Source organism: Bubalus bubalis, chromosome 13 (genome assembly GCF_019923935.1).
Source record: "Bubalus bubalis isolate 160015118507 breed Murrah chromosome 13, NDDB_SH_1, whole genome shotgun sequence".
NCBI lineage: Eukaryota > Metazoa > Chordata > Mammalia > Artiodactyla > Bovidae > Bubalus > Bubalus bubalis.
The window spans coordinates 67,832,795-67,857,327 of record NC_059169.1 but is presented as its reverse complement, the minus strand read 5'-3'; the positions used below and the strand labels follow the sequence as shown (position 1 = coordinate 67,857,327).

Here is a 24,533-nt window from a genome sequence, read left to right as displayed (position 1 = left end):
CCTCCAAAGTGCATCAAAATTTCTGGCAACTATGAGCGGTCACCTAACACTGCTTTTGCTCATAGAGAACTTGCTCACAGCCACCTGCAGGCCTGCTTTTCTAGAATCCAGTGAGAGTAGTTTGTTAAACAACTTGAGAAATTTATAGAATATCAGAACGATACTGGTTTTCTTGAATAGGATTTACTGACCTGGAGGGACTTCCCTGGCAGTCCAGTGTTTGGACTCCACGCTTCCAATGCAAGGGATGCATGTTCAATCCCTGGTCAGGAAACTAAAAGCCAACAAGCTGCGCAGTGTGGCCAAAAAGAATTTACTGACCTGGAATAGAACTATCCAAACTTGTATGGAGAAGTTTATTTTAAAAAATAGCATGGCATCCGGGCAAATCAATCACATCACATCCACAGCCTGGTGGAGGGAAAGTAACTTTTTTGGACCAAGTTTCATCACTGCAGTGTACAGATAAAAATCCATGTTATCAGTAGTTGTTTTACATCAGGAATTTTGTTGACAAAGAGCAATGCTAATTGCAATAAAACCACCACCTTGAAATATCACCATACATGACTCAAGCATTCCTGACAGTTGGTTCTTTGCATGTACGTACTTAAATCATATAGTCACCTATTAGGCAAATAATTTAACGACAGAACTCAAGAATTTCTTTAAACACAGTATTTCAAGCTACTATATTTTTGTCTGGAGTACACACCTAAAATGGTACAAATTGTACCTAAATACTGAACCATGAGTTAAGCGAACAGAATGAAACAAACAAAAACAACTCTGACTTAAGTTCCCAATCCTTACTCCCATTCACTCTTAACTTGCCTCAGACGGTTTCTGTTGAAGAAATTCAGTTACATCTTTGCAGGACAACACAGGAGAAGTAGTACTGCCAGTGGGCTCTGGAGGAAGCCTCTTCCTGGGGGAACCAGTCCCGTTTGTTATTTTGGCTTCAGTCCAGGCTTGTCTAGATGAAGCACTACTCAGTAGCTACTGACCATTTAAATATGGAGAAAAGGTAGGTAGAAAAATGCTTTTCAAGAAAAGGCAAATGCTTTTCAAGACCAGGCATAACACGAACCCATTGGGCACAACGCTGAGCATCCTGCCTTCCTGACCTCCTGGCTTCCGGCAGGTGGCTAGAGTCACCACCGAGGCTTCAGGGAGAACAAAAAGCTTGCAGAAACTAGAGGTTTCGCCAGGGATAGACATACGGCTGAGGGCTGTTACTAACAACACATCAGCAGCTGAGGCCGATTAAGACCTTTTTATCAGAGCCCTGGGTGGTCCTGGGACCAGGACGGCGCAGCTCCCTTACACCAGAGGACAGAGAATAGCTGACCCTCCCACGTCTGTAGAAACCCAAAAAACTAGGGTTTGTGAGTAGTGCAGACAAACGGCATAGTTTAATAAAATGACTTGTTTCATTGATCAAGTCACACCCCAGAGACCACGTCGCTGAAATTCACGACGGCCAGAGGCCCACGTCAAAAGGCTCTCATGCTGGAAAAGCCCGACCAGGAGTGAGGGATCCTGAGCCAAAAATTCAGCCCAGCTCACCTAACACCCCTCACGGAGAGGGCAAGTCCTAAGAATGTTTGAGAGGAGAGCGCTTGGCCCAGGACCATCCTATCCCCAGAAGCAGAGCCAGGGCCTCTCTGGGCTTCCGCAGTCGGCTCCCTGGAAGGGCTTCTGATTGGCGGAGGCAAAGGAGGGCGTGGCCCAAAACGGATAGAAAGTCCAATAGAATCCCTGGAACCCCACCCAGGCCAGGACCCAGAGGCAGAAAGCAGCTCAGGGAAGCTGTCAGCCACCAGCTTCACCGAGCACCGCTGCAGTGGCGGCGGCGGCGCCGTCCCCTCATCCCCTTCCTCTAGCTCAAGCCCAACAGAGGGGAGTCCCTTGGGAGAGGAGGGAGGCGGAGCCAGCCCCGGGCTGCTTCTCAAAGGCTCCAGGCCACACCCAGCCCTATGTCGGGGCGCAGAATGTGGTCCTACTTGGAAGATGATTGGCACTGTTTCCACAGAGGAGCATCCTAGGAGAATCCAGCATGCTTCCTCTGAAACGTCAGTCGAGAACGTGAAAGCCACACCTGTATGCGGGTACATTCTCCTTTTTAAAAATCTAAAAGGACATCTTAAGTTTTCAAGCACCACAGGAAAACGTTTTAAAAACTGTACCCACTTAGTATAGTGTACGTGCTATGCAGATTTTTTTTTAAAAAAGAGACCTTACATCTAGAATGGATTACACATTTATAACCATCCTCATGAAACATGGTTACCTCAGGGTTTGTTTGTTTTTTTCTGTTGCGATCTGAGATAAAACATGGAACTACACTGTGCTTCACTCACAACACATAACCATCTAAACTGCATGGACTCATACAGGTTTATGCAAATGCCCTTGATATAGTTCTACTCAGCCCTCCATATTAGGTATATCTCAGACCAGCAGCCCACCTACCCTGCATGTCCCACCATGGACAAGAGCAGCAACTTTTTTATTTCAATACAATTATGGGCAGAAATTATATGCTATAAAATAGAGGCTCTTCTATAAAGTTTAAGGTAGAAGAATGGAAGACAAAAAAAAAAAAGTAATTTGCATGAAATCAAAATAACTCCACATTGGTCTTGTACTCTTTGAAACCCTGAGATGAACTGCAGTCCTCAAATGCCTGCACTTGGATCTAGGTTCACTGCAACACTTCAGTATGCTTCGAACTGGTTCATCATCAACTTCCTGCTGTATTCATAGGCCAAGAAGAGGGCCCCATTGGCAGGGAACGCGCGAATCAAGGTAGGTTTCAGTCCAGAATATAAGGCCGGTACTCCTAGAAGACAAAAGGGTGATCAAAGACTGAGATCCTTCCCCCCTCTTCTTGCAGATATCCCACCAACCCGCACAGCATGGATATTTTTACACTTACAAATCCAGACAATAGAGCTAAAACCCAACAGTTATGGAGCAGGTTTCCCTGGGCTAATGGAACCAGTCTAGTGGAAACAAGGGCAAGGGCAGGTCTCCCAGTAAAGCTGGCAAACATTCACCAATCCCGTGCCTGTTAACTCCTAGTAGACGGATGTGGCAGAGCGGGGCCATATGGGCCGACAGAAGGCAACCAGAGTCACAGACGGCAGCAGCTCTGCAGCTTCACGTGGGGGCGAGGACCATGAGGCAGTGGGCCAGGAGCAAGAATGTGGATGAGGTCAGAAATCTGACCAGGGAGGTTTCTAGTATCAGTACTGCCCAAGGCAGTTTTGAAGATCCAATCAGATAAAGGAGGTGTGAGTACTTTGTAAAACTATGAAGTGTGATGCAAATTGAAAAGGGGTTACTGGGAACTTCCCTGGTGGTCTAGTGCCTAAGACTCCTCGCTCCCATTAGCAGGGGGCCCAGGTTTGATCCCTGGTCAGAGAACTAAATCCCACATGCCGAAACTAAAGATACTGCATGTCGCAATGAAGACTGAGGATCTCACATGCTGCAACTGAGACCCAGTGCAGCCAAATAAATAAACAAAAGGGGTTACTATTAGTAACAGATGTCTTGTGCTCTATCTGGGGTTAAATCAGTTTTTGCATCTTTACCGTACTCACTCTCAAGAGACGTGCGTGTGCCAAGTTTTAAGATGCACAGTGAATGCTAGAAGGACAGGTCTTTACTCACAAGTAGCATAAAATCGACTTTACACAACCGCTACTTTAAAAAGTCTTTATCCTCCTGTATAACCAAAACCTGATAACAAATAACCTTCCAAAACGGCTTAGTGCCTTTCTCATTCCAGAAGTCTTAGCATTAAGGATGCACACTGTTTGAAATGTCTTAGCGATTCCATTAGAGCTCAGCTTCTGATAATATTGCTTAAAACAAGTGGTGCTAACTTAGAAACATCCGTCCTCTTAGACAAAAGTATATACTTTAAAAATCCCCTCCAGGCTATTTAGAAAAAAAATCCTGGCCTAGAGGTTAGGAGTCAGGAACTTTAAACATTCTTGAGAATAATGAAAGAACCTAAAGAAAGGGGTTTGAAAACAAATCCACAAGTGTGGGTTATATACACAGTTAGAAAAGGTTATGAGGTGGGGAAATAGAGCCATTATCCATGTGATCAACCTCAACAAGACTAGCGGCGAAATGACCGCTCTCTGTACACACCACCTCTGGTTCGGCCAATGGCAGACTCACCTTCATTTTTCACGATGCTTATAAAGGTTCCAATAAATCCCGCCTGTTTTCCAGACATGGAAAGAACTTGAATCCTGGATTTGATACAATCCACTGGGTAAACAGCAAGCCACAGGCAGATTCCACCAAATCCACCACTTAACATCAAAGGGACAGGGCCTAGAGGAGAAAATGCACAAATGGTATTTTGTCTCGAGCACAGGGATGTGACATTTCCAGAGGTCAGTGCAGCCGTGACTGCAGGTGGGTGCAGTTACCAACACGGAAGCTGCGGAGCACAGTTCTCTGGGGCAACGATCTAAGAGCACAGGGTCCTTGTGACAGCCTGGGGGCATCCCTCATGCCAGGACCAGGGGCAGCTCCAGTGAGGGTCAGATTTACGCTGGTCACTGTGGCCCTCCTGCCCTGTCCTCCAGAGGCCTGCCCCCCAGCCCCCGCCAGAACCAGCAGGCATCAGCAGCATGGCAACACCCTGCCACGAGGAGTAAGAACAGAGGCCACAGAAACACAGGCTGCATCTTTTTTCAACTCTCTCAAGTATTTTAACATATTAATACTCTACAGCCCTGATTCTCCCTTTACCGTGAAAATCTAAAGTTATCTTATTAAACATGACAGTTAAGCCTGGGAGCACGACGATCCTCAGAACAGGTCCAAAACACTGAATGGAGGTGTTTAAGAAAAAAATGTAATCACCCATGAGCCAAGCATTGGGTCAAGCCACTAATGAGGATAAACGAGAAGGAAGGACCCTTCTCATTGCTCTCAAAATATTATCTAGCAAGGGGACTTCCCTGGTGGTCTGGTGGTTAAGATTTCACCTCCCGTTGCAGAGGGGCATGGCTTTGATCCCTGGTCAGAAAGATAAAATCTCACACGCTGCACAGCCAAAAAAACCCAAAACACAAAACAAGCAATGTTGTAACAAATTCAATAAAGACTTAAAAAAAAAAAATGGTCCACATCCAAAAAAATCTTTGGGGGGGAAAAAAAAACACTATCAAGATTTATTACTAAGTTTAAGCTTATTCAGAGATTCTTTACAGGTGATTTCCCCCAGGAAAAATGATGTCTGCAATCTTCCTTAAAATGGACCTGGAGATAATGCACAAATGGTATTCCAGTAAAATAAGTTTGGGAAGTCTTGCTCCAGTCCCTGCCTTGAGGAAATTACCTAGGTGGGAGGAAGGTGCTAGCTACCACCTGCCACCACGGTTACTCCCTGGCATCCAGAGGGGCCAGGTGGACCCGCCACAAGGGGGCGCCGTGCACAGATTCCATAGCAACCACCACCACCCGGATACTTTGGCCACCTGATGTGAAGAGCTGACTCATTTGAAAAGACCCTGATGCTGGGAAAGATTGAGGGCAGGAGGAGACGGGGATGACAGAGGATGAGATGGTTGGATGGCATCACCGACTTGATGGACATGGGTTTGGGTGGACTCCAGGAGTTGGTGATAGACAGGGAGGCCTGGCGTGCTGTGGTTCATGGGGTCGCAAAGAGTTGGACACAACTAAGCGACTGAACTGAACTGAACCACCACCAGGAAGCCAACGCTTCAAACCCACTTGTGGTCCTCGCCAACAGGCTTACCTAATTCGTCTTTCGATCTCCCCGAGGCAAAAAATGACCGGCTTAGTTCATAGCCACCAAAAAAGAAGAAGTAGCCTGGTACTTCTCGAAGTAAAGTACTTGAGAGTCCATGGTAGAAGCCCAAGGGGCCGTCCTTCCTAAAGACAGTCTTCACGACAGACCAGACTGTGCTGGGTGGAGACACAGGGTGACAGACAGTTAGGACAACGTTCACACCCATCCCGTAGACCTGACGGAGCTCTGACCACCAAGCAGCTCGTTTTATAAACAGAGCTACCGGAATTCCAGCCCTAAAAGGCTTCTGTGGGAAGGAAATCTCTCAGATACAATTATTTTATAACAAGTTTGTTTCATCACTTGAGCTAGTCCATGTAAAGATATTTTATTAAGATGAATGCATACATTTCTAGAAATCATTATCAAAGATCTAAAAGAGTCAATTACACCCATTTTTTCAATAGTGAGTAAGTGAAACGACAATGAGATTGTCCAAACTCAGTGAGAATAAAATGGCATTGTTCTTGCCCAGTCCCCTTACCGCCCTCGATTTCTATCTCCTCAGCCTTTCTTTTGAGATGATCTATTTTGAGTGAACTGGTTGTTCAGCTGTTTAGGGTTTTGTTTTGCTTCCATCCAGGGAAGTGAGTAAGGAGCCTTACATGTTACTTAAAGGCAAGAACAAAAGAAATTCCAAGAGCCGAACTATGTCAGGCTAGACGCACCCAGGATTCAGTTCTTAGGCAGGTGTGTAAGAATTTTTTACTTGAAGCAGATCAGAGCCTGAGGCAGCCAGAACACGGCACACTCTGTGCAGGCTCTTCTTCCTGATGGTGTCAGGGGTTGGGGTGGGCAGGCCTGTTCCCGATAGCACCAGAAACCAAGCCTGTCAGCTTGGCAAGCCCCTCACTCCTCACTGTGTTCTCAATAGGTGACCTGGCTTGGACCAGAGAGGGATCAGGCCCCAGGTAACAAAGGCCACCTGCTTTTATTGATGATCTGCCTTCCCAGGCATTATCCACTAGCCAGTCCCTGCCTGCAGTGCCCTCTCCTTCTATATTGAAGAAGTAATGTAATCCAGGGTTTCCTTGATGGCTCAGCAGGTAAAGAACCTGGCTGCCAATGTAGGAAACACAGGAGATGCAGGTTCGATCCCTGGGTGGGGAAGATCCCCTGGAGAAAGGCATGGCAGCCCATTCCAGTGTTCTTGTCTGGAGAATCCCTTGGACAGAGGAGCCTGGCAGGCTATAGTCCATAGGGTTGCAAGTGGTTGGACATGATTGAATGACTGATGCATGCACGCAGAAAGTAATTCAACTCAACAGTTAGCCTAGTTCCAATCCAGGTCTCAACCCTCAGCTACCATATTCCCGGCTTGGGCACTGCTGTACCTAAAACATGTTTTCTTTTGTACAGGGTGTCCATCTACCAGAGTCCTTTGGATCTAACAATTACTTTTTAAAAAATACTTTAAACTACTTTCAAGAGACAACTTTCTGGGTGCTGTTAATGCACTATTCATCTGGGCACCAGCTGACAAAAAGGTTCATTTGTGACTATTCGTGGAACTGCACACTTAAGATTTCCTATGATTTCTGGGTGTGTTTCTGTTACTGTGTGTACACTGTATTTCAATGAAAAAAGCATTAAAGACTTTTGAACTTCTAGGCTGTGAATAATAGATTCAAATAGGTTGTAATGAATCTCTTGGCTGCAAGAAATAGGGTGCTATTACAAACCCCGTTTTCATTGGAAGGAAACTGACGACTCAGAAAATGGTCAGTTTATCTACCAGTTTTTCCCAGCAGTTTATTTATTGGCTTTTGAGTTAACCTGAGCAATATCCATGACCAAACCTTTAGTTAGTTCAATAAGCAAATTTTGGGATGAATAAGGATAATAAATTGCTTTTTAATTCTAATAATAAATAATAATGTATATGATTCATACATTCATGGGATAACTCAATCACTGAAGACTTGCTAAGCTTACGAGGGTTTGATGAACGTTTTCAGAATTTGGGCCCTTTGTAGGTATACTTAAAGGACTTCTTGTTGTTTAGTTACTAGGTCATGTCTGACTCTGTGGGACCCCATGGACTGTAGCCTGCCAGGCTCCTCTGTCTGTGGGATTCTCAAGGGAAGAATACTGGAGTGGGAAGCCATTCCCTTCTCCAGGGGCACTTGAAGGATTAGGGAAGGGGTAAAGGAAGTTACCACCAGGATCTGGTGTGATCAGTATGAGCACCGATGTGAAACTGGGGAGTGAGCAAATATTCATCCCAGAATCCAAATCGGCACCTAGGAAAGCTCAGCCTCAGTTCTAAAGCTGCTGCTATGTGTTTCCAGGTATATATGGAGGTCATGCCTTAGACTCTCCACAGGCCAAATGAGGTAGAAGCCCTGCTTCTCCACTTTTAGGATATGAAATATTTGCCTACAGGGACTTCCCTGGTGGTTCAGTGGCTAAGACTCCACACTTCCAATGCAAGGAGTGCCACTGGGTCGATCCCTGATCACGGCACTAAGATCCCACACACCTCATGGCAAAGCCTTACCCCCACAAAAAAAAAATTTAATTAGGAAAAATAATAATCATTGTTAAAAAAAATCTTTTGCCTACATTCTGGGGTGGGTGGTGGGTCCAACCATCCCAGACTGTCCATTCAGAACATTATTCTTGGATTGGTGGGCATGGGGGGTGAGGGGAGTGTTTGGAGTAAACTGTTTTGCCTCTTAATTATAGCATAATGTAAAATTTAAAAATATTCATTACACCAAGGCAACAGAGACCCTACATTTGTACATGGGCAGCACCAGTGTTCTTGCCTGGAGAATCCCAGGGACGGGGAAGCCTGGTGGGCTGCCGTCTATGGGGTCACACAGAGTCGGACACGACTGAAGCGACTTAGCAGCAGCAGCAGCAACACTTACTTCTGGCTTTTGGCTATCTTTCCCGATGTCTCCATCTCGTACATGGTCTGCAGTCGGCACTTAACCAGCTCTGTGGGGCAGAGGACCAGAGCAGCAAAGGCAGAGGCGAAGGAGCCGGCAGCTGCGTTCTGCAGATCACTGGAAGGATGCAAGCACAGGCGACCAGTTACTCATTCACTCGGCACTGGGCGTGCTCCAACACGGATAGTAAAGCAGAGCGAGCACAGGTGGAGAGGAACGCTCCTCCAGCGCCCACCAGGCGCCCACCAGGCTTCCTCTGAGGAGCCCACCGCCCCGTGGGGGTGACAGCAGCACCCTGACTCCCGGGGACAATGATGCTTAAGAGATGATGCCAATGTGTTCAGTCATACAGCTGCTAAGTGGCAATGCTAGGTTTCGAACCCACGTTTCCGTGATGGCAAACCCATGCTTCTTTTATTAGTCATAGAGCTATGGCCTGGACCCCACCCCCAGATTCCAATGTTGAAGCATTCACACTCCATGTGATAGTATCTGGAGGAGTCTTTGGGGGGGGCGGTTATTAGTTTGAGATAGGGTCTTGATGTAATTAGTGGAAGAGACTGGAGAGCTGGCTGGTGTTCTCTCTACCATGTGAGAAGACAGGCAGGCATCCCTCTGCAAACCAGGAGACGGCCCTCGCTGGACACCAAATCAGCCAGCACCACCTCATTCCTAGACTTCCTAGCCTCCAGAACCATGAGAAACAAATGTTTGTTTTTAAACCACCCAGTCCAGGGTATTTTGTTCTAGCAGTCAGAACTAAGACAAAAAGTGACACAGAGAAACCAACTATGGAAGAAAAAATTCCCCAAGGTCCTACCACACCAAACACATACTCCATTAATACTTCAGTGTGTTTGCTGCTGAGCTTAATAAAACTAGTTTTCAAGGCCATCCCTATATGCCCTGCATCCAGCCCAGAGCAACCACAAGTGTGATGTAACTGCTACAGATGATACTAAGATCACGGCATCCGGTCTTATCACTTCATGGCAAATAGAGGGGGAAACAGTGCAAACAGTGGCTGACTTTATTTTTTGGGGCTCCAAAATCACTGCAGATGGTGACTGCAGCAATGAAATTAAAAGACGCTTACTCCTTGGAAGGAAAGTTATGACCAACCTAGACAGCATATTAAAAAGGAGAGACATTACTTTGCCAACAAAGGTCCATCTAGTCCAAGCTATGGTTTTTCCAGTAGTCATGTATGGATGTGAGAGTTGGACTATAATGAAAGCTGAGCACCTAAGAATTGATGCTTTTGAACTGTGGTGTTGGAGAAGACTCTTGAGAGTCCCTTGAAGGGACTAGATCTGATAGAGTGTCTGATGAACTATGGATGGAGGTTCATGACATTGTACAGGACACAGGGATCAAGACCATCCCCATAGAAAAGAAATGCAAAAAAGCAAAATGGCTGTCTGAGGAGGCCTTACAAATAGCTGTGAAAAGAAGAGAAGTGAAAAGTAAAGGAGAAAAGGAAAGATACACCCATTTGAATGCAGAGTTCCAAAGAATAGCAAGGTGCAATAAGAAAGCCTTCCTCAGCAATCAATGCAAAGAAATAGAGGAAAACAACAGAATGAGAAAGACTAGAGATCTCTTCAAGATAATTAGAGATACCAAGGGAACATTTCATGCAAAGATGGGCTCAATAAAGGACAGAAATGGTATGGACCTAACAGAAGCAGAAGATTTTAAGAAGAGGTGGCAAGAATACACAGAAGAACTGTACAAAAAGATCTTCATGACCAAGAGAATCATGATGGTGTGATCACTCACCTAGAGCCAGATATCCTGGAATGTGAAGTCAAGTGGGCCTTAGGAAGCATCACTACGAACAAAGCTAGTAGAGGTGATGGAATTCCAGTTGAGCTATTTCAAATCCTAAAAGATGATGCTGTGAAAGTGCTGCACTCAATATGTCAGCAAATTTGGAGAACTCAGCAGTGGCCACAGGACTGGAAAAGGTCAGTTTTCATTCCAATCCCAAAGAAAGGCAATGCCAAAGAATGCTCAAACTACCGCACAATTGCACTCATCTCACACGCTAGTAAAGTAATGCTCAAAATTCTCCAAGCCAGGCTTCAGCAATATGTGAACCATGAACTTCCAGATGTTCAAGCTGGTTTTAGAAAAGGCAGAGGAACCAGAGATCAAATTGCCAACATCTGCTGAATCATCGAAAAAGCAAGAGAGTTCCAGAGAAACATCTATTTCTGCTTTATTGACTATGCCAAAGCCTTTGACTGTGTGGATCACAATAAACTGTGGAAAATTCCGAAAGAGATGGGAATACCAGACCACCTGACCTGCCTCTTGAGAAACCTGTATGCAGGTCAGGAAGCAACAGTTCGAACTGGACATGGAACAACAGATTGGTTCCAAATAGGAAAAGGAGCATGTCAAGGCTGTATATTGTCACCCTGCTTATTTAGCTTCTATGCAGAGTACATCATGAGAAACGCTGGGCTGGAAGAAGCACAAGCTGGGATCAAGATTGCTGGGAGAAATATCAATAACCTCAGATATGCAGATGACACCACCCTTATGGCAGAAAGTGAAGAGGAACTAAAGAGCCTCTTGATGAAAGTCAAAGAGGAGAGTGAAAAAGTTGACTTAAAGCTCAACACTCAGAAAACTAAGATCATGGCATCTGGTCCCATCACTTCATGGCAAATAGATGGGGAAACAATGTCAGACTTTATTTTTCTGGGCTCCAAAATCACTGCAGATGGTGACTGCAGCCATGAAATTAAAAGACACTTACTCCTTGGAAGGAAAGTTATGACCAACCTAGATAGCATATTAAAAAGCAGAGACATTACTTTGCCAACAAAGGTCCATCTAGTCAAGGCTGTGGTTTTTCCAGTAGTCATGTATGGATGTGAGAGTTGGACTATAAAGAAAGCTGAGTGCTGAAGAATTGATGCTTTTGAACTGTGGTGTTGGAGAAGACTCTTGCGAGTCCCTTGGACTGCAAGGAGATCCAACCAGTCCATCCTAAAGGAGATCAGACCTGGGTGTTCATTAGAAGGACTGGTGTTGAAGATGAAACTCCAATACTCTGGCCACCTGTTGCGAAGAGCTGACTCATTTGAAAAGACCCTGACGCTGGGAAAGATTGAAGGCGGCAGGAGAAGGGGATGGCAGAGGATGAGATGGCTGGATGGCATCACTGACTCAATGGACGTGGGTTTGAGTGAACTCCGGGAGTTGGTGATGGACAGTGTGCTGGCGTGCTGCAGTCCATGGGGTCACCGAGTCAGACACGACTGAGCAACTAAACTGAACTGAACAGATGAAAACCCAGGATAAATTTTGAACCAAAAAGTTGCTCATCACAAAAAGATTTTCCAGCTCAGCTGATGACCTCCTGGAGCTCAGCCACAGAGGGGCATGGGTGTGGTATAGTGTTGCCATAGGAGGAGGGCAGCCAGTGTGAATCAGCAAGCTCGATGCTTGCAGGGCAGATGGCAAAGCTGGAAATCTAGAAGGAGGAATGAATGCATGCAAATACAGGAAGAGAAGAATTCACTTCATCCTTCATCTCACATGGGTTTAGTACCACCAGCCTGAGGCACCAGCAGGGCTGTGAAGTTGGAACCCACTAAGAGTTCAAGAAATTGCCAGGAAGACTCCTGGGAGTTCATGGGCGTCAGCAAAGGAGACAGTCTCCAAGCCGCGGGGCCGTGTTCCACTGGTGCGTGTGGGGACAGTCTTTAGTTGGGCTGAAGAACTGAGCTGCTCACAGCACCTGGCCCTGACACTGACCTGTTAAATCCCAGCAAAAGGCTGTCACTGACAACTGGAACAACTCACAGACCTCCAGAAGACCCCAAAGGTAACTTCCAGGGCAGCCTGCCAGGAAGAAAGGTCCCCTCATGATTTATGTCCCATTTGGAAGTAAATGCCTAACAGACCTACCACATTCAGTTGTCCTAAAGTTACAATAAACCAACCCACTTACATCAGTAGACAGTCATCAGGACAGGAAGTCAGTAAGGAAACACAGGTCTTAAATGACACATAAGACCAAACAGACTTAACTCGTATTTATAGACCATTCCCTCAGAGAGCAGTGTACATTCTTCTCAAGAGCACATGGAACATGCTCCAGAATAGGTCACATGCTGGGCCACAAATCAAACCTTGGTAAATTTAATAAAATTGAAGTCATATCAAACATCTTTTCCAAGCACAATGCTATGTGATTAGAAATCAATCACAAGAAAACCGTAAAAAAAAAAAAAAAAAAAACAAAAAAAAAAAAAAAAATACCAAATATGTGGAGACTAAACAATGTTACTAAACAACCAATGGACCACTGAAGAAATCAAGGAGGCAATAAAAAATTACCTACATGAAAAGCAACTATACTTCAATCTTAAAAGTTAAAAAAAAATTTCCTAGAGACAAATGACAATGAAAACAAAACAATCCAAAACCTATGGGATTCAGCAAAAGCAGCTCTATGAGGGAATTTTACAGCAATACAATCTTACATCAGGAAATAAGAAAAATCTAAAAAAAAAACCTTAATCCTACATCTAAAGGAACTAGAAAAAGAACAGATAAAACTCAACATTAGTAAAAGGGAAAAAACCAAAGACCAGAGCAGAAATCAGTAAGAGATGAAGAAAATAATAGAAAAGATCAATGAAACTAAAAGCTTAGCCAGACTCATCAAGAAAAAAATGGGAGAGGGCTCAAATCAATAACGTTAGAAATAAAAAAAGGAGAGGTTACAATCAACACCACAGAAATACAAAGGATCATAAGAGACTACTGTGCTTAGTCACTCAGTCATGTCCGACTCTTTGTGACCCCAGGGACTGTACCTGCCAGGCTCCTCTGTCCATGGGGATTCTCCAGGCAAGAATACTGGAGTGGGTTGCCATGTCCTCCTCCAGGGGATCTTCCCCACCCAGGGATCGAACCCAGGTCTCCCACATTGCAGGTGGATTCTTTTTACCATCTGAGCCACCAGGGAAGCCCATGAGAGAGAGAGAGAGAGACTACTACAAGCAACCATATGCCAACAAAATGGACAACCTGGAAGAAATGGACAAATTCTTAGAAAGGTACAACCTTCCAAGACTGAACCAGGAAGAAGTAGAAAATATGAACAGACCAGTCACAAGTACTGAAATTGATTAAACGGCTTTTAACATGGGACTTCCCTGGTGGTCCAGTGGTTAAGAACCCTCCTTGCAGTGCAGGGGACATGAGTTTGATCCCTGGTCAAGGAACTAAGATCCCATATGCTGCAGGGCAACTGAGCCCTGGAGCTGCAACCACAGAGTCCTGTGCTCTGGAGCCTGCATGTCACAACTAGAGTCTGTGAGTGGCAATGAAGATCCCGCATGCTGCAACTAAGTGAAAGTGAAAAGTGAAAGTGAAGTCGATCAGCTGTGTCTGACTCTTAGGGACCCCATGGACTGCAGCCTACCAGGCTCCTCCGTTCATGGGATTCTCCAGTTAAGAATACTGGAGTGGGTTGCCATTGCCTTCTCCGGCTACAAAGCTACACTAATCAAACAAAAAAACTGACAAAAAAAAAAAAACAAAAACAATATGAATTAACATAACAGGACAGAAAGTCCAGAGATAAACCTATACACCCGTGGTCATTAGTCTATGACAAAGGAGACAAAAACATACAATAGAGAAAAGAGAGTCTCTTCAATAAGTGGTGCTGGGGAAAATGGACAGCTACAGGTAAAAGAATGAAATTAGAACATTCTCTAACACCATACACAAAATAAACTCAAAATGGATTAAAAATCTAAATGCAAGACCAGATACTATAAAACTCAGAGGAAAACAGGTAGAACACTAACAAATGGCAGCAATATCTTTTTGAATCTGCCTTCCAGAGTGATGAAAATAAAATAAACAAATGGGACCTAATTAAACTTAAAAGCATTTGCACAGCACAGGAGACCATAAGAAAACAAAAAGACAACTCACAGAAATGGGAGAAAATATTTGCAAACAAAGGAACCAACAAGGGATTTATCTCCAAAAATATACAAACAGCTTATGCAACTCTAATAAAAAAAACCACCCAATCAAAAAATGGGCAGAAGATCTAGACATTTCTCCAAGGAAGATACACAAATGGCCAAAAAGCACATGAAAGACGTTTCACATCACTAATTATTAGAGAAATGCAAATCAAAACTACAATGAGGTATCACCTCACACTGGTCAGAACAGCCATCATCAAAAAGCCTACAGACAAATGCTGGAGAGGGTATGGAGAAAAGGAAAGCCGCTTACACTGTTGGTGGGAATGTAAATTTGTACAACCACTGTGGAGAACAGTGTGAAGGTTCCTAAAAACTAAAATTAGAAATAAAAATAGAAAATGATCCAGCAATCCCACTTCTAGGCATATATCCAGAGAAAACCATACTTTGAAAAGATACATGTACCCCAGTGTTCACTGAGGCACTGTTTACAATAGTCAAGACATGGAAGCAACCTAATTGTCTGTTGACAGAGGAATGGATAATGAAGATGTGGTACATATACATGGAATATTATTCAGCCATAAAAAAGCAATGAAATAATGCCTTTTGCAGCATCATCAATGGACCAAGAGACTATCATACTAAGTGAAGTAAATCAAAGACAAATATCATACAATATCATTTATATGTGGAATCTTAAAAAATTTAACAAATGAACTTATTTACAAAAACAAACTCACAGAATTAAAAAACAAACTTAAGGTTACCAAAGGGGAAACATGGGAATAAATTAGGAGTTTGGGATTAACATATACACACTACTATATATAATCAAGTCAGTTCAGTCGCTCAGTCGTGTCCGACTCTTTGCGACCCCATGGACTGCAGCACGCCAGGCTTCCCTGTCCATCACCAACTTCTGGAGCTTGCTCAAACTCATGTCCATCAAGTCGGTGATGCCATCCAGCCATCTCATCCTCTGTCATCCCCGTCTCTTCCTGTCTTTAATCTTTCCCAGCATCAGGGTCTTTTCCAGTGAGTCAGTTCTTCGCATCAAGTGGCCAAAGTACTGGAGTTTCAACTTCAGCATCAGTCCTTCCAATGAATACTCAGGACTGATTTCCTTTAGGATTGACTGGTTTGATCTCCTTGCAGTCAATCAACAAGGGCCTACTATATAGCACAGGGAATGCTACTCAATATTCTATATTAATCTACAAGGGAAAACAATCTTAAAAAGAATGGAGATAGTTATATATATATATATATATATATATCTAATTATCACTTAGCTGTACACCTGAAACTAATAACATTGTAAATCAAATATACACCAATATAAAATAAAAATTAAATTTAAAAAATAGTGTTTTGGAAACCATATAAAAAAGTTACAATAAACTAATGGTTACAGAAACTGGAGTCAAACATTATTACAGGCAAAGCTTACTTTACTGTGCTTCACTTTACTGCACTTTGAAGATACTGCATTTTTTAAAATCGAAGGTTTGTGGCAACCCTAAGTTGTCACATGACGGCTAGTATTTTTTAGCAATGAAGTATTTTTAAATTGGGCTTCCTAGGTTTTACCTACATTCAGGAGACCTAGGTTCAAGCCCTGAGTTGGGAAGAATCCCTGGAGAAGGAAATGGCAATCCACTCCAGTATTCTTTTTTGGGAAATCCCATGGACAGAGGAGCCTGGCGGGCTACAGTCTATGGGGTCACAAGACTCAGGCACGACTTAGTGACTAAGCCAGCATTTTAAAATTGAGGTAGGTACATTGGATTTTGAGGTATAATACTATTGCACACTTAACAGATTGCCTTTCCCTCCTCCAGGGGATCTTCCCAATCCAGAAATCAAACCCAGCTCTCCCACATTGCAGGTGGATTCTTTACCAGCTGAGCCACAAGGGAAGCCCACAGTATGGTGTAAACTTAACTTTATATGCACTGGGAAACCAATCTGGAACCAAACCCAGAATATTTGACATGTGCCTGAATAAAGCCAAGGGCCGTCTGCCCTCTCCAATTTGATTTTCTACCTCTGGTGGCCTGGCATTGGTGCCTTAGGTGAATGTGAAGTGAGTGCCCAGGGCCAAGCCAGCCTGTTGCACGCCCAGGCCTCAGAAGAGCTGGGTTGGAGCAGGCTTTCTTTCAGAAGGAAGACACTGGCCTTCGTTTTAGAGAATGACATGTCAGAGCATTACCAGAAGAGCCAGCTCCACAACTGCACCGGCACACAGCTTTCTAGGGGTGGGGACTGCCAGACACGGTCCCTTCCAGCCTTCCCACTTCACTCCTGCTTGGCTTGTTTGTCAAAACCAAAGCTTAACTGGTTTGTCTCTTGGCTAGCCTGAAGATCTGTACTTGGCCTCCCTCTGGGGCTCTCTGTCAACCTGCTGACAGGCCGTAGTCAATTAGGGTCATTGACCAGGGTTGGCCAAGCTTGCTGGAACAAAGGTGGCACTGATTAATGCAGACGGCTATTCAATCTCAGAGGCAGTAACGCCTGAACGAACCCCAACCATGCTGATACAGGGCAGCGCAAGGCCAAGCCTGATCTGCGGTGGACTTTGGCTTTCTAATAAATACTTTTTGCACAGGTAAGGGACACGGGCCTCAGGCTGTGCCCGTAGTATAAACGTTTAGACCTGGAGCTCAAGCGGCAGTCAGTGTGGATGGGACTGGTAAGAATCAACTGTTTTTGTCACCCACTTGACAAACATGTACCTATATATTCCTGCTGTGTCAGACTCCTTCCAGCCAAGGATGGAAAGAGAACACTACTCAGGGGCGTGTTCAAGCTGAGAACAGACAAATATTTACAGCAGTCCTGCAGAAATTCACCAGGTGCCCACAAGCAGCTCTTTGCTTTTGCTGCATCTGCGTAATTATTAATCTTATCTCTGGACCTGACCTCCTACAAAGTACTCCAGAGCCTGCCAGTGGTCTGATGGGAAGAGTGCTGGTTGCAGGGTGCAGATGACATGGCTGGGGTCCCGGCTGCATCACGTATTAGCCCGTGTCGATGTCTGTGCCCGAGTTTCCCTGCCTATGAAACAGAGACCACTGCCTGCCTGCACGCTCTCACAGGACCACGGGGGTGAGGGCTAGGGAAGCATGGCATGAATGTCAGAGCTTCACAAGCTCTCAGGCAGTATATGCTCAATGGTAATGAGCAACACTGCTCTGCAGGATGAAAAAGGCAGCAGGTCCCTGTCCCCCAAGTTCCAAAAAAAAAAGGGAAGGAGGATTTGTCTGCCAAGGTAGGAGATGTGATCCCTGGTCTGGGAGGATCCCACTTGCCGGAGCAACCAAGCACAACTACTGAGCCTGTACTCTAGAGCCCTGGAGCTGCAGCTAATGAGCCCAAATGTTGCAACTACTGAAGTTCACGTACCCTGGAGCCTGTGCTCCGCAACGAGAGAAGCCACCGCAATGAGAAGCCGCACACACAGCGGCCCCTGCCCACCACAACTAGAGAAAAGCCCGCACAGCAGAGACAACTCGGCATAGACACAGATAAATAAATGCATAATTTCTTTTTCTTGTTTTACAAAAAGGCCAAGGTGCTGGTTAAGCCAAGTGAAACAGGAAGATTCTTCACTGCAGGATCTGCTCTGAATCTCCTGTGGTTACTCAGTCCTTCTCCAAGAATGCTATGCTATGTCGCTTCAGTCGTGTCTGACTCTTTGCAACCCTGTGAACTGTAGCCCACCAGGCTCCTATGTCTATGGGATTCTCCAGGCAAGAATACTGGAGTGGGTTGCTATGCCCTCCTCCAGGGGATCTTCCCGACCCAGGGATTGAACCCACGTCTCATTATGTCTCCTGAATTGGCAGGCAGGTTCTTTACCGCTAGTGGTACCAAGGATGCTAAAGGACTGGCTATAGTTACGGGTTTTATTCAGCTAAAAAGTCTCTCCCTTGAGTGGAAAGAGCTCCAGTCACAGCTGTGTCCTTCCTGTCTGTCTCTACATGGGATACCACATTCTCCTGTTTTGGCTTCTGCTTATTTTTTTACTTCCTCTTTTTTTCCTGATCCCTCCTTGCTGGATGATTCTACGATCCATGCTCAGTCCTACAAACATGTCTCCCTGGGTGATTTCATCCAGTTCCGAGCCTTTAAAAAAAAAAACAAACAAGTTCCTTCCATCAAGATAAAACGGCTGCCTATAAACAGGCACCTCTCCAGGGAACTGCAGAGAAGACTTTTGTACAAGGGAACCTACTGTAGCCACATGGGACCGATGGTTGCAACAGGATCTCAAATTCCCACCAAAAAACCCAGCCAAGACTGCCCTCTGCAACTGTGAAGCTAAGAATACTTTTAAACGATACAAAGTAAATCAGGGCTTCCCTGGTGGTCCAGTGGTTGAGTCTGCCTTGCAATGCAAGGGACAATGGATAGATCCCTGGTCTGGGAAGATCCCACGTGCCACAGGGCAAGTCCGTGCTCCACAATGACCAAGCCTGCGCTCTTTAGCCTGGGAGCTGCGATTACTGAAGTCCCCCTGCCAGAGAGCCTGTGTTCTGCAAGAAGAGCAGCCTCCTCAATGAGAAGCCCGTGCATTTCAACAGAGAGTAGTCCCCACACTAGAGAAAGCCCGTGAGCAGCAACAAGGACCCAACACAGCCAAAGAGAAATATTTAAAAAACAATAATAAAATAAAATAAATCAATGTTCAAAAGAGCAAAGGGTTAACGTCCCAGTGCTTTCCAAATTCCTTTAATCTCTGTATAATAAATACCCAAAAGACGACCAAGCGCACGCCAAAGTCTGATGTTTGGGGCACACGTGGCCAAGGAAACAGACCCTCACCTGCATCTTCTCAGATGCTTTGACCCTTCTTAAGATTCCAACTTCCTCCTCAAACCTCTTTGACTGCATTTTGCTGATGACGTGGAACCCAAAACTCGGATCACAAGTCGGATCTCTAGTTTAAGTTCTTCTGTCTCAAGAAGTGGCACCCATAAGCAGCATTTGAAAAGTGTGTTCCCCAAATATCACATGATATCACTTACAGGTGGAATCTAATTTTTAAAAATGGCACCAATGAACTTATTTACAAAACAGAAACAGACTCACAGATCGTAGAATCAAACTTTTAATTACTAATGGGAAATGGTGGCGGGAGGGATAAATTAGGAGACTGGGATGAACATACACACTGCTATATATGAAATAGATAACCAACAAGGTCCTACTATATAGCACAGGGAACTCTACTCAATCTTTTGTAATAACCTATGTGGGAAAATAGTCTGAAAAAGAATGGATATATGTATAACGGATTCACTTTGCTGTACAGCTGAAACTAACAACATTGTAAGTGAACTATATTCCAATCAAAAGGAAAAAACTGAACTTCCCTAATGATACAGTAGATAGGAATATGCCTGCCAAGGCAGGGGACACAGGTTCAATCCCTGGTCCGGGAAGATTTCACATGCCATGGAGCAACTGAGCCCATGTGCTGCAACCACTGAGTCCACGCAATCACTGACACCCATGTGCCTAGAGCCTGTGTTCCATAATAAGAGAAGCCACTGCAATGAGAAGCCTGCGTACCGCAATGAAGAGTAGCCCCCTCACTCTCTGCAACAAGAGAAAGCCCATGCATAGCAAGGAAGACCCAGCTGAACCAAAATAATAATAATAAAAGAAAAGAAAAATAATCCTTAAAAAAGAAAGAAAAGCATCTTCCTGAACAATGGGAGGAAGGTGAGGGTGGCTGGTTCTCCGTGGTGGATTGTGGGCGACTCTTTTACATAACACATATATATGTGCTTGCCCAGTTTCCTATGAGTGATGGATCACTTCAGAATCAAGAAAGTGGTTACTGTTAAAACAAAAAAAAGGAAGTGTTCTTCCCAATAAGGTCTCTTAAAGCTCTTGACCAAATAAGTGCTGGCTTTCAAACAAAGAGGGTCAGCGCCCTCAGCTCACCTCAGCTTCGCCTGCCGGTCCAATCCAACCGCTTTCCGCACCACCTGCTGGCAGAAGCCGTAGCACATGAAGAGGACGGAGTTCTCGGCGATGTTGGCAATGAGCGCGGGGCTGGTGCCCTTGTAGAAGCCCCGGAAGCCCACCTGGGAGTAGGTCTTGAGGCAGCAATCGGTGAGGCCCCGGTACAGGTCAGGGAATGTCTGCATCTTCACTTTCATGGTGTCGAAGGGCTGCCCGGTCAGGACGCATGCTGTGCCCCCTGTAACCAGGACAGAGTCCTTGTCCAGCCCGAGTCCATGGCTGCGTGGCAGGCTACAGCCCCAGGGACCCTTGGAGATGAGGGACAGGCAGCCCACCCCCGGGCTAACCTCTGCATCATCTCGTTTTGACTTCTCCTCCCCCTAAGACCTCTAGCCCAGTTCAGTAAAACTTCTAGGGGGTTCCCTGTGTGCTGGGTCCCCTGCCCAGCCCTGAAGGAGCTCACACTCAGTAGGGGAGAAGGACGTGTTCAACAATCAGAGCCACTGATGTGAAGGTGGGATGTGTGTTCAGGAGCATTGGTCAGAGGCACCTGGGGTTGAAGCCTGACTCTGCTATGAGATCCAGGACAAGCGATGTGACTTCTGAGCCTCAGTTCCCTACTGGGATAGCATGAGGATAAGGATAAGGGTCTAACATTACGGTTGCTACACAAGGGGTTAATTTATAGGGGTTAACTGTGTGTGCGTCCACATAAAAGGAAGGGGAGAGGAATGGTCTGGAAAGAGTTCATCACTCCTCTGTCTGTTGCCCAGTGGTCCTGATGACTATCAGAAAACTAACAGGAGACTAGGCCACAGAGAAAGAAAACAAAGAGCCTAATTAGTCCCCAAAGAGCTAAATGTTTGACCCTATGCGAAAACCTCTTATCTGGACTCTAATGACTTGTATTCAGACAGGAACTGGATTAAAACTTGCCTTGCTTCAATTCAGTTCAGTCGCTCAGTCATGTCTGACTCTTTGCAACCCCATGAACCGCAGCACGCCAGGCCTCCCTGTCCACCACCAGCTCCTGGAGTTGACCCAAACTCATGTCCATTGAGTTGGTGATGCCATCCAACCATCTCATCCTCTGTCGTCCCCCCCTTCTCCTGCCCTCAATCTTTCCCAGCATCAGGGTCTTTTCAGATAAGTCAGCTCTTTGTATCAGGTGGCCAGAGTACGGGAGTTTCAGCTTCAACATCAATCCTTCCAATGAACACCCAGGACTGATCTCCTTTAGGATGGACTGGTTGGATTTCCTTGCGGTCCAAGGGACTCTCAAGAGTCTTCTCCAACACCACAGTTCAAAAGCATCAATTCTTCGGCACTTATCTTTCTTTATAGCTTAGCACACATATTTATATGCTTTTATACTGTTAAGAGTATTAAATACAGCAAAATCTAAATTGCATTCAATTACAACTCTGATGTGAGGAAGTGAATGATTTATAAACCCTGCAGCTCATTGGAAAAGACCCTTTACTTATGCTGGGAAAAGTGTGAGGGCAAGAGGAGAAGGGTGCAACACAGGATGAAATGGTTGAAATGCTGGGACGGCAGCACTGACTCAATAGTCATGAGTTGGAGGAAACGCCAGGAGATAGTGAAGGAGAGGGAAGCCTGCTGTGCTGCAGTTCATGGGGTCATAAACGACCGCACACAGCTTAGCGACCGAACAACATAAACCCTGTGACATCCCCAGACCCTGGGCTGGGTCAGCATTTGGGGAACTGTCCCTGGTGAACACTTCCACCTCCCCTTGGGCCAGGATGTCCCCTACTTGTGCCAGGACACACAGCCGTTGGATGAGGTTATTAAAGCCTCAGCAAAGTTGAAGAGAAGGCAAGCAACCTAGATGTCCATAGACAGATGAATGGATAAAGAAGATGTGGTACATATATACAATGGAATATTACTCAGCCATAAAAAGGAATGAAACAGAGTTGTTTGCAGCGACATGGATGAACCTAGAGAATGAAGCCAGAAAAACAAATAATGTGTATTAATGTATATATACGGACTCTAGAAAAATGGTACCGATGAACCTATTTGCAGGGCAGGAATAGAGACACAGATGTAGACTTGTGGACACAGGAGGGTGAGACAAATTGAGAGTGCAGCCCTGATGTATACACATTAGCATATGCAAAAGAGATAGCTAGTGGGAAGCTGCTGATAGCTGGGAGCTCAGCTGGGAGCTCTGTGATGACCTAGAGGGGTGGGACGGAGACTCAAGAGGGAAGGGATATACGGCTGATTCATGATGTTGTACAGCAGAAACTAACAACACTATAAAGCAATTATCCTCCCATTTAAAAACAAAACAAAACAAAAAAAGCTGGAGAAGGCTGACAAAGTACTTCAGAAATGTAATTTCACCACTTTGACATAATAAGTTACTCCAACTACGCTGTGGAAAGTAGAGATGGAGGGAGGGCTGTTAGGAATAACTCCCGAGTATTGGTAGATGAACATTTACCCAAGAGTCTGAAAACTGAACTGTTAAGCACGCACAGGTATGGTCTCCATGATCCTATCGCTGTTGTTCCTCCCTTCTAGGAGAGCAATGACACGTTTCTGCGTTTGTCCTGCCACACCATCGCCAGTCCTGAATCAGTGGAATATAATTTAATAAGATGTTACCATAATTAGAGTCATTCTCTCCCAGGTACTGATGAGCTAGAATGAAATAAGATCCTACTCATGTCAAAAATAATCATTTCAAAAGAAGAGGTGACTGTCAGAATTTTTAAAGTGGGTTCATAATCTTGACAGCCTAGATGGGGCTACATGGAAAAAAGCATTTAATTCAGAGCATTAAAATCCTATCCTAACCAGGAGTTTTCCATATTTTCACCCAACCATCCTGAAATGCGCACACATCTGGGTAGCTACAGTACCCATTTGCTGCTTATCTGTAACAGTTTCCATCTCCAACAGGGAGAAAGTAGAAGGCTAACGTACTTCCAATGCTACCTACAATTCTCTCCCTTCATCCATGGATGCAAGCTAACTTCCTACGTAACTTGTGGCTCAGTCACTCAGTCACGTCCACCTCTTTTGCGGCCCCATGGATTGTAGTATGCCAGGCTCCTCTATCCATGGGATTTTCCTGGCAAGAATACTGGAGTGGGTTGCCATTTCCTTCTCCAGGGGATCTTCCTGACGCAGGGATCAAACTCTCATCTCTGCCTCTTCTGCATTGAAGGCAGATTCTGTACCACTGAGCCACCAGGGAAGCTCAGGCAAATGACACCATCATGGCACTCATCACGCCCTGCTCAAGGAGGTGATAACTATTCTGAACACCAGCACTAACCCAAGACCAAGACGGTCCTCATACCTGTTGAGTCTACAAAGCTATGAATAATTTACAGGAATTATCTCTTTCCCTATTTGCCTAGAGCTCAGACCTCTGATCATCTTGCTCTCCATAAGAAACAAGAGGGGGTTCCTCCAATCAAAAAAAATAATAATTTTTAAAAGTTCATTAAAAAAAGGAAACAAAAGGGGGACTTCCCTGGCGGTCGAGTGGTTGAGATTCCAAGGCACAATTTGATCCCTAGTTGGGCAAGTAAGCCCATAGGTTACAACTCGAGAAGCCTGTGTGCTTCAACGAAGACCCAGCATAGCCCCCAAAGAAGAAAACAAAGAGACCCATTCTCTGCACTTTTGTGTACGTGTCACTGTGGCACTTTCCTCTGCAGGAGAGGTGCTGCAGCCTACACCTTCTCAAGGTTGCGGTTGTGGATTTCGGTCCTCCAACCTACATCTTCTCAAGGTTGCGGTTGTGGATTTCGGTCCTCCACACAGTACAGCCAGCAGGTGAAA

General features: G+C 45.1%; 1 protein-coding gene across 5 annotated transcripts in view; it reads right to left on the bottom strand.

Moving 5' to 3' along the window:
• Positions 1 to 337: 337 nt before the first annotated feature.
• SLC25A15 (solute carrier family 25 member 15) overlaps positions 338 to 24,533 on the bottom strand; it is a 32,391-nt gene continuing 8,195 nt past the window's right edge. For 4 of the 5 annotated variants that reach the window (XM_006065770.4, XM_025262936.3, XM_006065771.4 and 1 more), the window contains exons 3-7: positions 20,682 to 20,940; positions 8,728 to 8,865; positions 5,798 to 5,967; positions 4,201 to 4,359; positions 338 to 2,845 (exon numbers count right to left, since the gene is read on the bottom strand). In XM_006065770.4, coding sequence (XP_006065832.1) covers positions 2,721 to 2,845; positions 4,201 to 4,359; positions 5,798 to 5,967; positions 8,728 to 8,865; positions 20,682 to 20,940 — 851 coding nt within the window. In that variant the 3' untranslated portion in view covers positions 338 to 2,720. Of the gene's footprint in view, positions 2,846 to 4,200; positions 4,360 to 5,797; positions 5,968 to 8,727; positions 8,866 to 20,681; positions 20,941 to 23,216; positions 23,311 to 24,533 lie in introns of all 5 variants that reach the window. The other variant, XM_045162563.1, reaches the window with a different exon arrangement.